This window comes from Pristiophorus japonicus, chromosome 8, assembly GCF_044704955.1.
Source record: "Pristiophorus japonicus isolate sPriJap1 chromosome 8, sPriJap1.hap1, whole genome shotgun sequence".
Lineage (NCBI taxonomy): Eukaryota > Metazoa > Chordata > Chondrichthyes > Pristiophoridae > Pristiophorus > Pristiophorus japonicus.
Window position 1 is genome coordinate 100,473,673 of NC_091984.1, and position 12,432 is coordinate 100,486,104.

Genomic DNA, 12,432 nt, shown 5'->3' on the forward strand with positions numbered 1-12,432 from the left:
GTACAGCAAGTAATTTGGAAAGCAAATGGAATGTTGGCTTTTATTGCAAGGGGGATGGAGTATAAAAATAAGGAAGTCCTGCTGCAACTGGTACAAGGCGTTGGTGAGACCACACCTCTGGAGTACTGCGTATAGTATTAGTCTCCTTATTTAAGGAGGGATCATCATCATAGGCTGTCCCTTGAAATCGAGGAATTGATTCCACTCTAAAAGTGACTTCTTAGGTGACTGAACAATCCATTACGGGAATTACAGTCTCTGTCACAGGTGGGACAGATAGTTGTTGGAAGGAAAGGGTGGGTGGGACATGTTTGCTGCATGCTCCTTCTGCTGCCTGCGCTTGGCGGCGAAACTCTAGATGCTCAGCACTCTCCCGGATGCTCTTCCTCTACTTCGGGCGGTCTTTGGCCAGGGATTCCCAGATGTCAGTGGGGATGTTATACTTCATGAAGGAAGCTTTGAGGGTGTCCTTGAAACGTTTCCTCTGCCCACCTGGGGCTCGCTTACCATGTCGGAGTTCCGAGTAGCGCGCTTGCTTTGGGAGTCTCGTGTCGGCCATGCGGACACTGGCCCGTCGAGCATGGTCAGTGCTTCGATACTGGGGATGTTGGCCTGGTCGAGAACACTAACGTTGGTGTGTCTATCCTCCCAGGGGATTTGTAGGATTTTGCGGAGACATCATTGGTATTTCTCCAGCGACTTGGAGGTGTTTACTGTACATGGTCCACTTCTCTGAGCCATACAGGAGGGCGGGTATGACTGCAGCCCTGTAGACCATAAGCTTGGTACCAGACTTGAGGGCCTGGTCTTCAAACACTCTCTTCCTCGGGTGACCGAAGGCTGTGCTGGCACACTAGAGGTGGTGTTGGACCTCGTCGTCGATATCTGCCCTTGCTGATAGCAGGCTCCCGAGGTATGAAAAGTGGTCCACGTCCAAGGCTGTGCCGTGGATTTTGATGACCAGGGGGCAGTGTTGTGTGGCGGGGTCAGGTTGGTGGAGGACCTTTGTCTTACGGATGTTTAGTGTAAGGCCCGTGCTTTCATACGCCTCCGTGAAGATGTTGACGATGGCTTGGAGTTCAGCGTCTCTGCGCAGATGTTCTCCCTGAGGCTGAGGCTGAGGAGCTCCTCCCGGAGTCGCAGTGCAGATTCTGTCCACTACGGGGTACAACGGACATGATCTTCATGGCGAGACAACTACAAGAGAAATGTAGGGAACAGCACCAACCCTAGTCTAGTGAGAAGGAGGAACTGAAGGATATCCTTAGGCAGGAAATTGTTAGGGAAATTGATGGGATTGAAGGCCGATAAATCCCCGGGGCCTGATAGTCTGCATCCCAGAGTATTTAGGGAAGTGGCCCGAGAAATAGTTGATGCATTGGTGATCATTTTCCAACAGTCTATCAACTCTGGATCAGTTCCTATGGAGTGGAGGGTAGCTAATGTAACCCCACTTTTTTAAAAAAAGGGAGAGAAAATGGGTATTTATAGCTTGACATCAGTAGTGGGGAAAATGTTGGAATCAATTATTAAAGATGAAATAACTGCGCATTTGGAAAGCAGTGACAAGATCGGTCCAAATCAGCATGGATTTATGAAGGGGAAATCATGCTTGACAAATCTTCTGGAATTTTTTGAGGTTGTAACTAGTAGAGTTGACAAAGGAGAACCAGTGGATGTGGTGTATTTGGACTTTCAAAAGGCTTTTGACAAGGTCACACGAGATTGGTGTGCAAAATCAAAGCACATGGTATTGGGAGTAATGTACTGACGTGGATAGAGAACTGGTTGGCAGACAGGAAGCAGAGAGTCGGGATAAACAGGTCCTTTTCAGAATGGCTGACGGTGACTAGTGGGGGTGCTGCAGGGCTCAGTGCTGGGAACCCAGCTATTTACAATATACATTAATGATTTGGATGAAGGAATTGAGTGCAATATCTCCAGGTTTGCAGATGACACTAAACTGGGTGAGGAGGATGCTAAGAGGCTGCAGAGTGACTTGGACAGGTTACGTAAATGGCCAAATGCATGGCAGATGCAGTATAATGTGGATAAATGTGAGGTTATCCCCTTTGGGGGCAAAAACAAAAAGGCAGAATATTATCTGAATGGCAGCAGATTAAGTAAAGGGGAGGTGCAACGAGACCTGGGTGTCATGGTTCATCAGTCATTGAAAGTTGGCATGCAGGTACAGCAGGCGGTGAAGAAGGCAAATGGTATGTTGGCCTTCATTGCTAGGGGTTTTGAGTATAGGAGCAGGGAGGTTTTACTGCAGTTGCACAGGGCCTTGGTGAGGCTCACCTGGAATATTGTGTTCAGTTTTGGTCTCCTAACCTGAAGAAGGACATTCTTGCTATTGAGGGAGTGCAGCGAAGGTTCACCAGACTGATTCCCGGCAGGGCGGGACTGACATATGAGGAGAGACTGGATTGACTGGGTCTTTATTCAGTGTAGTTTAGAAGGATGAGAGGGGATCTCGTAGAAACATGTAAGATTCTGACTGGACAGGTTAGATGCAGGAAGAATGTTCCCGATGTTGGGGAAGTCCAGAACCAGGGGACACAGTCTAAGGATAAGGGGTAAGCCATTTAGGACTGATGAGGAGAACCTTCTTCACTGAGTTGTTAACCTGTGGAATTCTCTACCGCAGAGAGTTGTTGATGCCAGTTAATTGGATATATTCAAGAGGGAGTTAGATATGGCCCTTACTGCTAAAGGAATCAAGAGGTATGGAGAGAAAGCAGGAAAGGGGTACTGAGGTGGATGGTCAGCCATGATCTTATTGAATGGTGGTGCAGGCTCGAAGGGCCGAATGGCCTACTCTTGCACCATCTCTAGCTTGACATGCTTCCCGCTGGAGTAGAACTAAACTATAGAACCAGTAGGAACGTGTTCAACCTTCGTCGCCTCCAGGCTAGATCCAAGACCGTCCCATCCTCTGTCGTCGAATTACAGTACACGGACGACGCTTGCGTAAGGAGGGATATACTTGAATTGGAGGCAGTTCAGAGAAGGTTCACGAGGTTGATTCCTGAGATGAAGAGGTTGTCATATATGAAGAAAGGTTAGGCCTGTACTCATTGGAGTTTAGAAGAATGAGGTGATCTTGATGAAACATATAAGATTCTGAGGGGGCTTGACAGGTTGGATGCAGAGGATGTTTGCCCTCGTGGGGGAATTTAGAACTAGGGTGCATAGTCTTAGAATAAGGGGTCGCCCATTTAAAACCGAAATGAGAGAGAATTTCTGCTGAAGGTTGTGAATTTTTGCAATTCTCTACCCTCGAGAGCTGCGGAGGCTGGGTCATTGAATACATTTAAGGTGGAGATAGATAGATTTTTGAAGGATAAAGGAGTCGAAGGTTATGGGGAGAGTCCTGGGAAGTGAAATTGAGGCCAAGATCAGATCAGCCATGATCTTATTGAATGGTGTAGCAGGCTTGAGGGGCTAGATGGCCTACACCGGCTCCTATTGTGTTCTAAGTACTCATTTAATATTTCCGCCATACCCAGTAAGTCCTTTGTAACCTCTCTTTTTGAATATCCTTCAATGGCCCAACCTTTTTTCCATTAGCCTTTTTGCTGATCTAATAGCAGCCTTTGTTTTTTTTTTGGTTATTCCTTGTACTGCACTCTTTCGTTGATTTATTAAATGCCTTTAATTTATAGAAACATTTGTGTTTCCAACTTATTTGTCTTTGTACATAACCAGTCAGCCACCTTGTTTTTTTTTCTTACCAGACTTCCTTCTGTTGACTTTGGGTATTCAGAAGCTAGTCCCTGCCTGTAGCTTGGCTCATTTGAACCCAGATAGCCTCAGCTGTACCTGAGGAGGCAATACAAGTCTTTCTCTCTAGCTGTTGTTACTAACAGTTACATTATGAACAGTTACGCCCCTACCCCAACCTACCCCACCACCTCCCAATTCGCCAGACAATACAAATTGCTATTTCCCATCTTTGAGAGATGGAGCTACTTGAGAAGTTAAGATTTTCAATAAGGAAAAACAAAATCCTCTCTAAATCTTAATATTTCTTTTGTTTAGTGAATTCTCCAGTATTGTCTTGATGTAAACAATGTTAATCAAAAAAATAAATTCAATTAAGCAACAATGGGGGAAACAAAGCCAGTTCGATCTGGATCATAAAGAATTTTTGAATTAAATTGAGAGGCATTTGGTCAGTTATTTGGGTGTAACTTTTATTTAGAAGTATGTGAATTGTACAAAATGTTTACTATACTATACTAGTTTATAGCTCACTGTACTACATGCTGTCCACGGCTGCACGCACAGGCGTGCTTTGGAGAGGCAGGTAAGAGGAGCAGCGAGCGTGCGTCATTTCAGTATTGTACATGGATTGACGTCATGCTCCTGGTAATTAAATTGCTTGCGGCGAGCGCAGGCAATAGCAGTGCTGCCAACTTGCCTAATATGGTGGCTGCCGCGTGCCATAGAAACATAGAAAATAGGTGCAGGAATAGGCCATTCGGCCCTTCGAGCCTGCACCGCCATTCAATAAGATCATGGCTGATCATTCCCTCAGTACCCCTTTCTTGTTTTCTCTCCATACCCCTTGATCCCCTTAGCTGTAAGGGCCATATTTAACTCCCTCTTGAATACATCCAATGAACCGGCATCAACAACAACTCTGCGGCAGGGAATTCCACAGGTTAACAACTCTGAGTGAAGAAGTTTCTCCTCATCTCAGTCCTAAATGGCCTACTCCGTATCCTAAGACTATGTCGCCTGGTTCTGGACTTCCCCAACATCTGGAACATTCTTCCCGCATCTAACCTGTCCAGTCCTGTCAGAATCTTCGACATTTCTATGAGATCCCCTCTCATCCTTTTAAACTCCAGTCAATAAACATAGAAACATAGAAAATAGGTGCAGGAGTAGGCCATTCAGCCCTTCTAGCCTGCACCGCCATTTAATGAGTTCATGGCTGAACATGAAACTTCAGTACCCCCTTCCTGCTTTCTCGCCATACCCCTTGATCCCCGAGTAGTAAGGACTTCATCTAACTCCCTTTTGAATATATTTAGTGAATTGGCCTCAACTACTTTCTGTGGTCGAGAATTCCACAGGTTCACCACTCTCTGGGTGAAGAAGTTTCTCCTCATCTCGGTCCTAAATGGCTTACCCCTTATCCTCACTGTGACCCCTGGTTCTGGACTTCCCCAACATTGGAAACATTCTTCCTGCATCTAACCTGTCTAAACCCGTCAGAATTTTAAACGTTTCTATGAGATCCCCTCTCATTCTTCTGAACTCCAGTGAATACAAGCCCAGTTGATCCAGCCTTTCTTGATAGGTCAGTCCCACCATCCCGGGAATCAGTCTGGTGCATCTTCGCTGCACTCCCTCAATAGCAAGAATGTCCTTCAAGTTAGGAGACCAAAACTGCACACAATACTCCAGGTGTGGCCTCACCAAGGCCCTGTACAACTGTAGCAACACCTCCCTGCCCCTGTACTCTAATCCCCTCGCTATGAAGGCCAAAATGCCATTTGCTTTCTTAACCGCCTGCTGTACCTGCATGCCAACCTTCAATGACTGATGTACCATGACACCCAGGTCTCGTTGCACCTTCCCTTTTCCTAATCTGTCACCATTCAGATAATAGTCTGTCTCACTGTTTTTACCACCAAAGTGGATAACCTCACATTTATCCACATTATACTTCATCTGCCATGCATTTGCCCACTCACCTAACCTATCCAAGTCGCTCTGCAGCCTCACAGCATCCTCCTCGCAGCTCACACTGCCACCCAACTTAGTGTCATCCGCAAATTTGGAGATACTACATTTAATCCCCTCGTCTAAATCATTAATGTACAATGTAAACAGCTGGGGCCCCAGCACAGAACCTTGCGGTACCCCACTAGTCACTGCCTGCCATTCTGAAAAGTACCCATTTACTCCTACTCTTTGCTTTCTATCTGACAACCAGTTCTCAATCCACATCAGCACACTACCCCCAATCCCATGTGCTTTAATTTTGCACATTAATCTCTTGTGTGGGACCTTGTCGAAAGCCTTCTGAAAGTCCAAATATACCACATCAACTGGTTCTCCTTTGTCCACTTTACTGGAAACATCCTCAAAAAATTCCAGAAGATTTGTCAAGCATGATTTTCCGTTCACAAATCCATGCTGACTTGGACCTATCATGTCACCATTTTCCAAATGCGCTGCTATGACATCCTTAATAATTGATTCCATCATTTTACCCACCACTAAGGTCAGGCTGACCAGTCGATAATTCCCTGTTTTCTCTCTCCCTCCCTCCCAGTTGATCCAGTCTCTCCTCATATGACAGTCCAGCCATCCCTGGAATCAGTCTGGTGAACCTTCGCTGCACTCCCTCAATAGCAAGAACGTCCTTCCTCAGATTGGGAGACCAAAACTGAACACAATATTCCAGATGAGGCCTCACCAAGGCCCTGTACAACTGCAGTAAGACCTCCCTGCTCCTATACTCAAATCCCCTAGCTATGAAGGCCAACATACCATTTGCCGCCTTCACCGCCTGCTATACCTACATGCCCACTTTCAGTGACTGATGAACCATGACACCCAGGTCTTGTTGCATCTCCCTTTCTCCTAATCTGCCGCCATTCAGATAATATTCTGCCTTTGTGTTTTTGCCCCCAAAATGGATAACCTTACATTTATCCACATTGGGCAAATGCATGGCAGTTGCAGTATATTCACCTAACCTGTCCAAGTCACCCTGCAGCCACCCAGTTTAGTGTCATCTGCAAACTTGGAGGTACTACACTCAATTCCTTCATCTAAATCGTTAATGTCTCTTGTAAAGAGCTGGAGTCCCAGCACTGAGCCCTGCAGCACGCCACTTGTCCCTGCCTGCCATTCTGAAAAGGATCTGTTTATCCCGACTCTCCGCTTCCTGTCTGCCAACCAGTTCTCTATCCACGCCAGTACATTACCCCCAATACCATGTGCTTTGATTTTGCACACCAATCTCTTGTGCGGGACCTTGTCAAAAGCCTTTTGAAAGTCCAAATACACCACATCCACTGGTTTGCCCTTGTTCACTCTGCTAGTTACATCCTCAAAAAAAATTCCAGAAAATTTGTCAAGCATGATTTCCCTTTCATAAATCCATGCTGACTTGGTCCCATCCTGTCACTGCTTTCCAAATGGGCTGCTATTTCGTCCTTAATGATTGTTTCCAACATTTTCCCCACTCTTGATGTCAGACTAACCGGCCTATAATTACCCGTTTTCTCTCCCTCCTTTTTAAAAAAAGTGGTGTTACATTAGCTACTCTCCAGTCCATAGGAACTGACCCAGAGTCGATAGACTGTTAGAAAATGATCACCAATGCATCCACTATTTCTGGGGCCACTTTTTTTTTTTATAAAGTAGTTTGCAATGCAGACTATCGGGCCCCGGGGATTTATCGGCCTTTAATCCCATCAATTTCCCTAACACAATTTCCTGCCTAATAAGGATATCCTTCAGTTGTTCCTCCTCACTAGACAGACTGTTCCCTAGTACAATCGGAAGGTTATTTTTGTCTTCCTTCGTGAAGACAAAACCGAAGTATTTGTTCAATTGGTCTGCCATTTCTTTGTTCCCCATTATAAATTCACCTGAATCTGACTGCAAGGGACCAATGTTGGTCTTCACTAAGCTTTTTTTCTCTTCACATATTTATAGAAGTTTTTGCAGTCAGTTTTTATGTTCCCTGCAAGCTTCCCCTCATACTCTATATTTTCCCCCTCTTAATTAAACCCTTAATCTTCTTCTGTTGAATTCTAAATGTCTCCCAGTCCTCTGGTTTGTTGCTTTTTCTCGCCAATTTATATGGCTCTTCCTTGGCTTTAACACTATCCTTAATTTCCCTTGTTAGCCACGGTTGAGCCACTTTCCCCGTTTTATTTTTACTCCAGACAGGGATGTACAATTGCTGAAGTTCATCCATATGATCTTTAAATGGTTGCCATTGCTTATCCACAGTCAACCCTTTAAATATCCTTTGCCAGTCTATTCTAGCCAATTCACGCCTCATACCGTCGAAGATACCTTTCCTTAAGTTCAGGACCCTAGTTTCTGAATTAACTGTGTCACTCTCCGTCTTAATAAAGAATTCTACCATGTTATGGTCACTCTTCCCCAAGGGGCCTCGCACAACAAGATTGCAAATTAGTCCCTTCTCATTACACATCACCCAGTCTAGGATGGCCAGCTCTCTAGTTGATTCCTCGACCTATTGGTCTAGAAAACCATCCCTAATACACTCCAGGAAATCCTCCTCCACCGCATTGCTACCAGTTTGGTTAGCCCATGCCAGAAGCGAGCAAAACCCAGAAGCAAGACGCCTGCCATTTTTTTTTTCTTCAAAACCGGCCTTATTGGCCAGCGCTAAAGGTTCTAATTTCAAGACCATGGTGCCTTTCATGCCCTCGGGACATCCCAAAGCGCTTTACAGCTAATGAAGTACATTTGAAGTGTTGTCACTGTTGTAATGTAGGACACGCAGTAGTCAGTTTGTGCACAGCAAGGTCTTCCAAACAGCAACGTGATGTCGTTTGAGGGATAAATATTGGCTAGGACACGGGAGAGCTGCCCCGCTTCTCCATTCAAATAGTGCCATGGGATCTTTTACACCCATCTTGGGGGACAGATGGGGCCTCGGTTTAACGTCTCATCCAAAGCACCGCACCTCCGACAGTGCAGCATTCCCTTAGTACTACACTGGAGTATCAGGCTAGATCTTGTGCTCAAGTCTCTGTGACTTGAACCCACAATCTCTTGGCTAAAGCAAGAGTGCTATCATTGAGCCAAGGCTGAATAAGCTGGTTGTAGAAGTGATTGATTACATGTTGGGTTTCGAAGAAGGTCCTTTACAACGAAACTGTCTTACCATTAGGGAATCTAGTGCATTTTTTAAACGGAGTCTAGTGTCCTGGGGCTCAATTTTTCCCAGTGATTTGCGCTGCTCTTTTTGGCCTAAGTTGGAAAAACCAGTTTTCCACAATCAATTTGCACCAGTGTAACTCAGTTAGTTACGGTTTTTTTAGGTCAGTTTTTTTTCAGCCAAAGCGGTCGTAACCAGCCACCTACGCCAATTCTGGCCAGCTGAGAGTTACTCCAGTTCTGCTTAGGCCAGCGTATGTGGCCTCTCCAGTAAAACCTTTGGAGAGTTAAGTAAATCAGCGCAGCCGATGCCCAGACAGACTAAAAGAATTGAAAAATACATAGCAGCAACTTGCCTCCAACCTGCCCAAAGGGCTTGCCAGTCCCGTCCCATTCTCTCAGTCCCACCCCATTCACACACGCAAGCGACCGCCCAGCTCTTTGGGCGGGGCTGGAAATCGGGTGTAACTCTTGAAGTATGCCAAAACAGTGCTTTGGGGAAAATTGAGCCCCTGGTCTCCACAACTCTAACTGACATCCCAAGATGGAGGATCTGAGGGGCTGATGTAAGGGACAAATCCCCTGCAGACAACTGACCAGATTGAATTCCTCTTGCAAAATGTCTGCCTCCTCAGTAGAGTGCAATAATGCTCGGTGGAGATTCCTGGGAAAGCACATTTGTCATGATCAGGAAGCTTGGATGCAGCCTTGTTCCTTCTATGAATATCTGCCTTTTCAGCTGTTTACCTTGAAGGGAAACAGACTGAGAAATGAATGCTTGGTGACACAAGACAGCAGGAAATGTCAGAATTGACTAATTGTGAGCAAGAACCCTGTGGCAGTTGCAGTTGTGTACTCTATATTGAGTGTTTTTCAGATATGAAATGCGAGTGAGATGAAATTACACGTGCTTGCCTTTGGTATTCGGAAGCTGCGTGGCATATCTGATTTTTGTTTCTATTTTTAGTTTCAGCAACTTGGGTACACAACTATCCAAATCATTTCATAGTGTTTGAATCTAGTTTTTTTTACTGGAGAACCCCAATTAATCTTGATCAGATTTCATTGGCAATAGATATTATTTGGAAGTCTGTTAATTACTGTGCTCCCAGTCTCCCCAAGACTGAGGCGAGGGACAGAATATAGAAGAATTGCAGTGAACAAAAATAGGTGAAAGACCCAAAGTCCCACAATACAGGATGCCACTGGGTTTTAAAAGATCAGAAGAGAAATTTCAAGTTCTGATTTTTTTTTTCCTGATATCCCTGGGGGGGGTGGAGAGGAGGGGGAATTTAATTTGAGTTGGAGGCAGTGTGGTGAGTCTTGATTACAATACAAAGATGCCTGTTAAGTGCTTGAGTGGAAAACAGGACATGGCGAAATGGCAGCAGTGATGCTAGCATGAGACAATAGGAGGCATACTGAGAGAAATCATTGTTTCAAATTCAAGACATTTAGAAATGGACATGCAAAAAACTGACTGGAGTCGGCTCCAACAAAATTTGGAGAGGGATAAGGACACAATTGCAGAGAATGTTTTCCAATATTTTAATTGGAATGACAGTTTTAAGCTTGAATTGCTTTACATAAGAACATAAGAAATCGGAGTAGGCCATTGGCCCCTTAAGCCTGTTCTGTCATTTAATTAGAACATGGTTGCTCAGCTCCACTTCCCTCCCTGCTAACCATAACCTTTCGCTCCTTTTATTGTTCAAAAATCTGTCCATCTCCACCTTTAAATATATTCAATGACCCAGCCTACACAGCTTTCTGGAGCAGAGAATTCCACAGATTTACGACCCTCAGAAGAAATTTCTCCTCATCTCAGTTCTAAATGGACGGCCCCTTATTCTTTAAACTGTGCCCCCTAGTTATAGATTCCCCCGCTAATTTGTGGACAGCATATGCCTCCTCTTTCTCCTTTCCCTGTTTACCCCTCCCCCACCCCCTTAAATCTTTTCTGATGGAACTCATTCTGTTTGTTTAAAAACACCTTTGTTTCCTTTTCAGGAAAAATAGATACTGAACATGTGATCAATAAAAAGATGCAGCTCAAGCAGAAGGCTGAGGTAAGGTTTCAAATACTTCATTCAGAATTGTTTCCAACATGCTTGGTTGACTTTTTTTTTCTGCTTGTAACTAACATAATCCTATGCAAATGTCCATGTCTTTGCTAAGCCAATGGTGTTCAAATTTGCTGTTGTTATGGGGAGGTAGTTCACTGTTAATAAACAAAGGGATTTGTTCACTTCCTGTTGCTCAAAGTGCAATATCGTAGGTTTGTCTTGACAGTTGTTTCGGCTATTGAAGCAAACTTTTTAAACAAAGTTAGGTACATACAAAGTATTCAGATCAACTTTTACTGTCGCAGTGCTGTTTGTTACTGTTAAAGATTATAAAGAGCTATAAAAATACAGTTTGGTGTGAAATGGAATCCAGAAGTGGCTCTAAAGCGGAGATGTATATTTGTACTGCAGCTACCAGCTCCAACCAGGCAGGAAAGCTCTGTTGCCAACCAAAAATATCGTGTTGAGTATGGACAGCAGTATTTGCATTAGCTCGGCATTTAAATTATCTTTAGGTAGGTTTAAAAAGTGCCTGGAGTTTCAGTGGTCATCCTGAGCACTTGGTAAACCTAGTTCGACATATAACATTGAAATTAAACTCGGATATCGGAGAAGTGATGAGAATACTGTCTTCACGGAGTTTCGCATCACTGCTCTCTAGTCTGGCCAGACCCTGACTCTGAATTTATAGCTCTCCTGTAGTAATGTAAATACACCAATTGAAATTTAAACCACATGACAAATTGCTGTGATCTGGCTCTTTCTAATATTGCACAGATATACATGCTGAAATTAGTGTTTGTTTCACTGTTCTCTGTCCTGGAGGCTTGTGTCCATGTATGCCCGGAGGAATGACTACATAAAGTTCCCCCATGACCGCCCAGGCAATGCGTGATAGGGCTGTGGACTTCTCCAGGATTGCTGGCTTCCCAAAGGAACAGGACTGCATTGATTATACCCACATTGCCTTGCGAGCACCTTTTGCAGGATTCCGAAATGTACAGGAACAGAAAAGGCTTCCACTTCATTAATGGGCAACTCGTGTGATGACATGCATCGCATCATGTCAGTTGATGCAAGATATCCTGGGAGCACCCGTGATGCGTTCATCTGCTGAGGAGCTGTCTGGCCCCGTCGATGAGGTCATTGGGCGGGCCCCCGCTGAGGAGGAACTTTTCGGGATGGGGCTGGCGAGGTGGCCCTGAGGTCGGTGGGTCCAGATTCTGGAACATTTTACGGATTCCGGATGACCCTGCCACCGATTGGTCCGGATTCCACAATTCTGGATTTTCCGACACTGCACCTGTACTGAACTTTAATAAAAATATTCTTGTATCAAAACAACAGCAAAGAAGGGCTGCACCCAACTCTCATCTACCTTTATTCTCAGACCGCCCACCACACTTGGTCTCGGTGACTCCACCACACCTGCCCGCAGGCGGTGGCGCGGTGTTTCTGGGGTTGGTACCAAGCTAAT

General features: G+C 44.9%; 1 protein-coding gene across 1 annotated transcript in view; it reads left to right on the top strand.

Moving 5' to 3' along the window:
• soat1 (sterol O-acyltransferase 1) overlaps window positions 1-12,432 on the top strand; it is a 90,742-nt gene that overhangs the window by 43,088 nt on the left and 35,222 nt on the right. Inside the window, exon 3 of the mRNA XM_070887185.1 lies at window positions 10,900-10,958. Coding sequence (XP_070743286.1) covers window positions 10,900-10,958 — 59 coding nt within the window. The remainder of the gene's footprint in view (window positions 1-10,899; window positions 10,959-12,432) is intronic.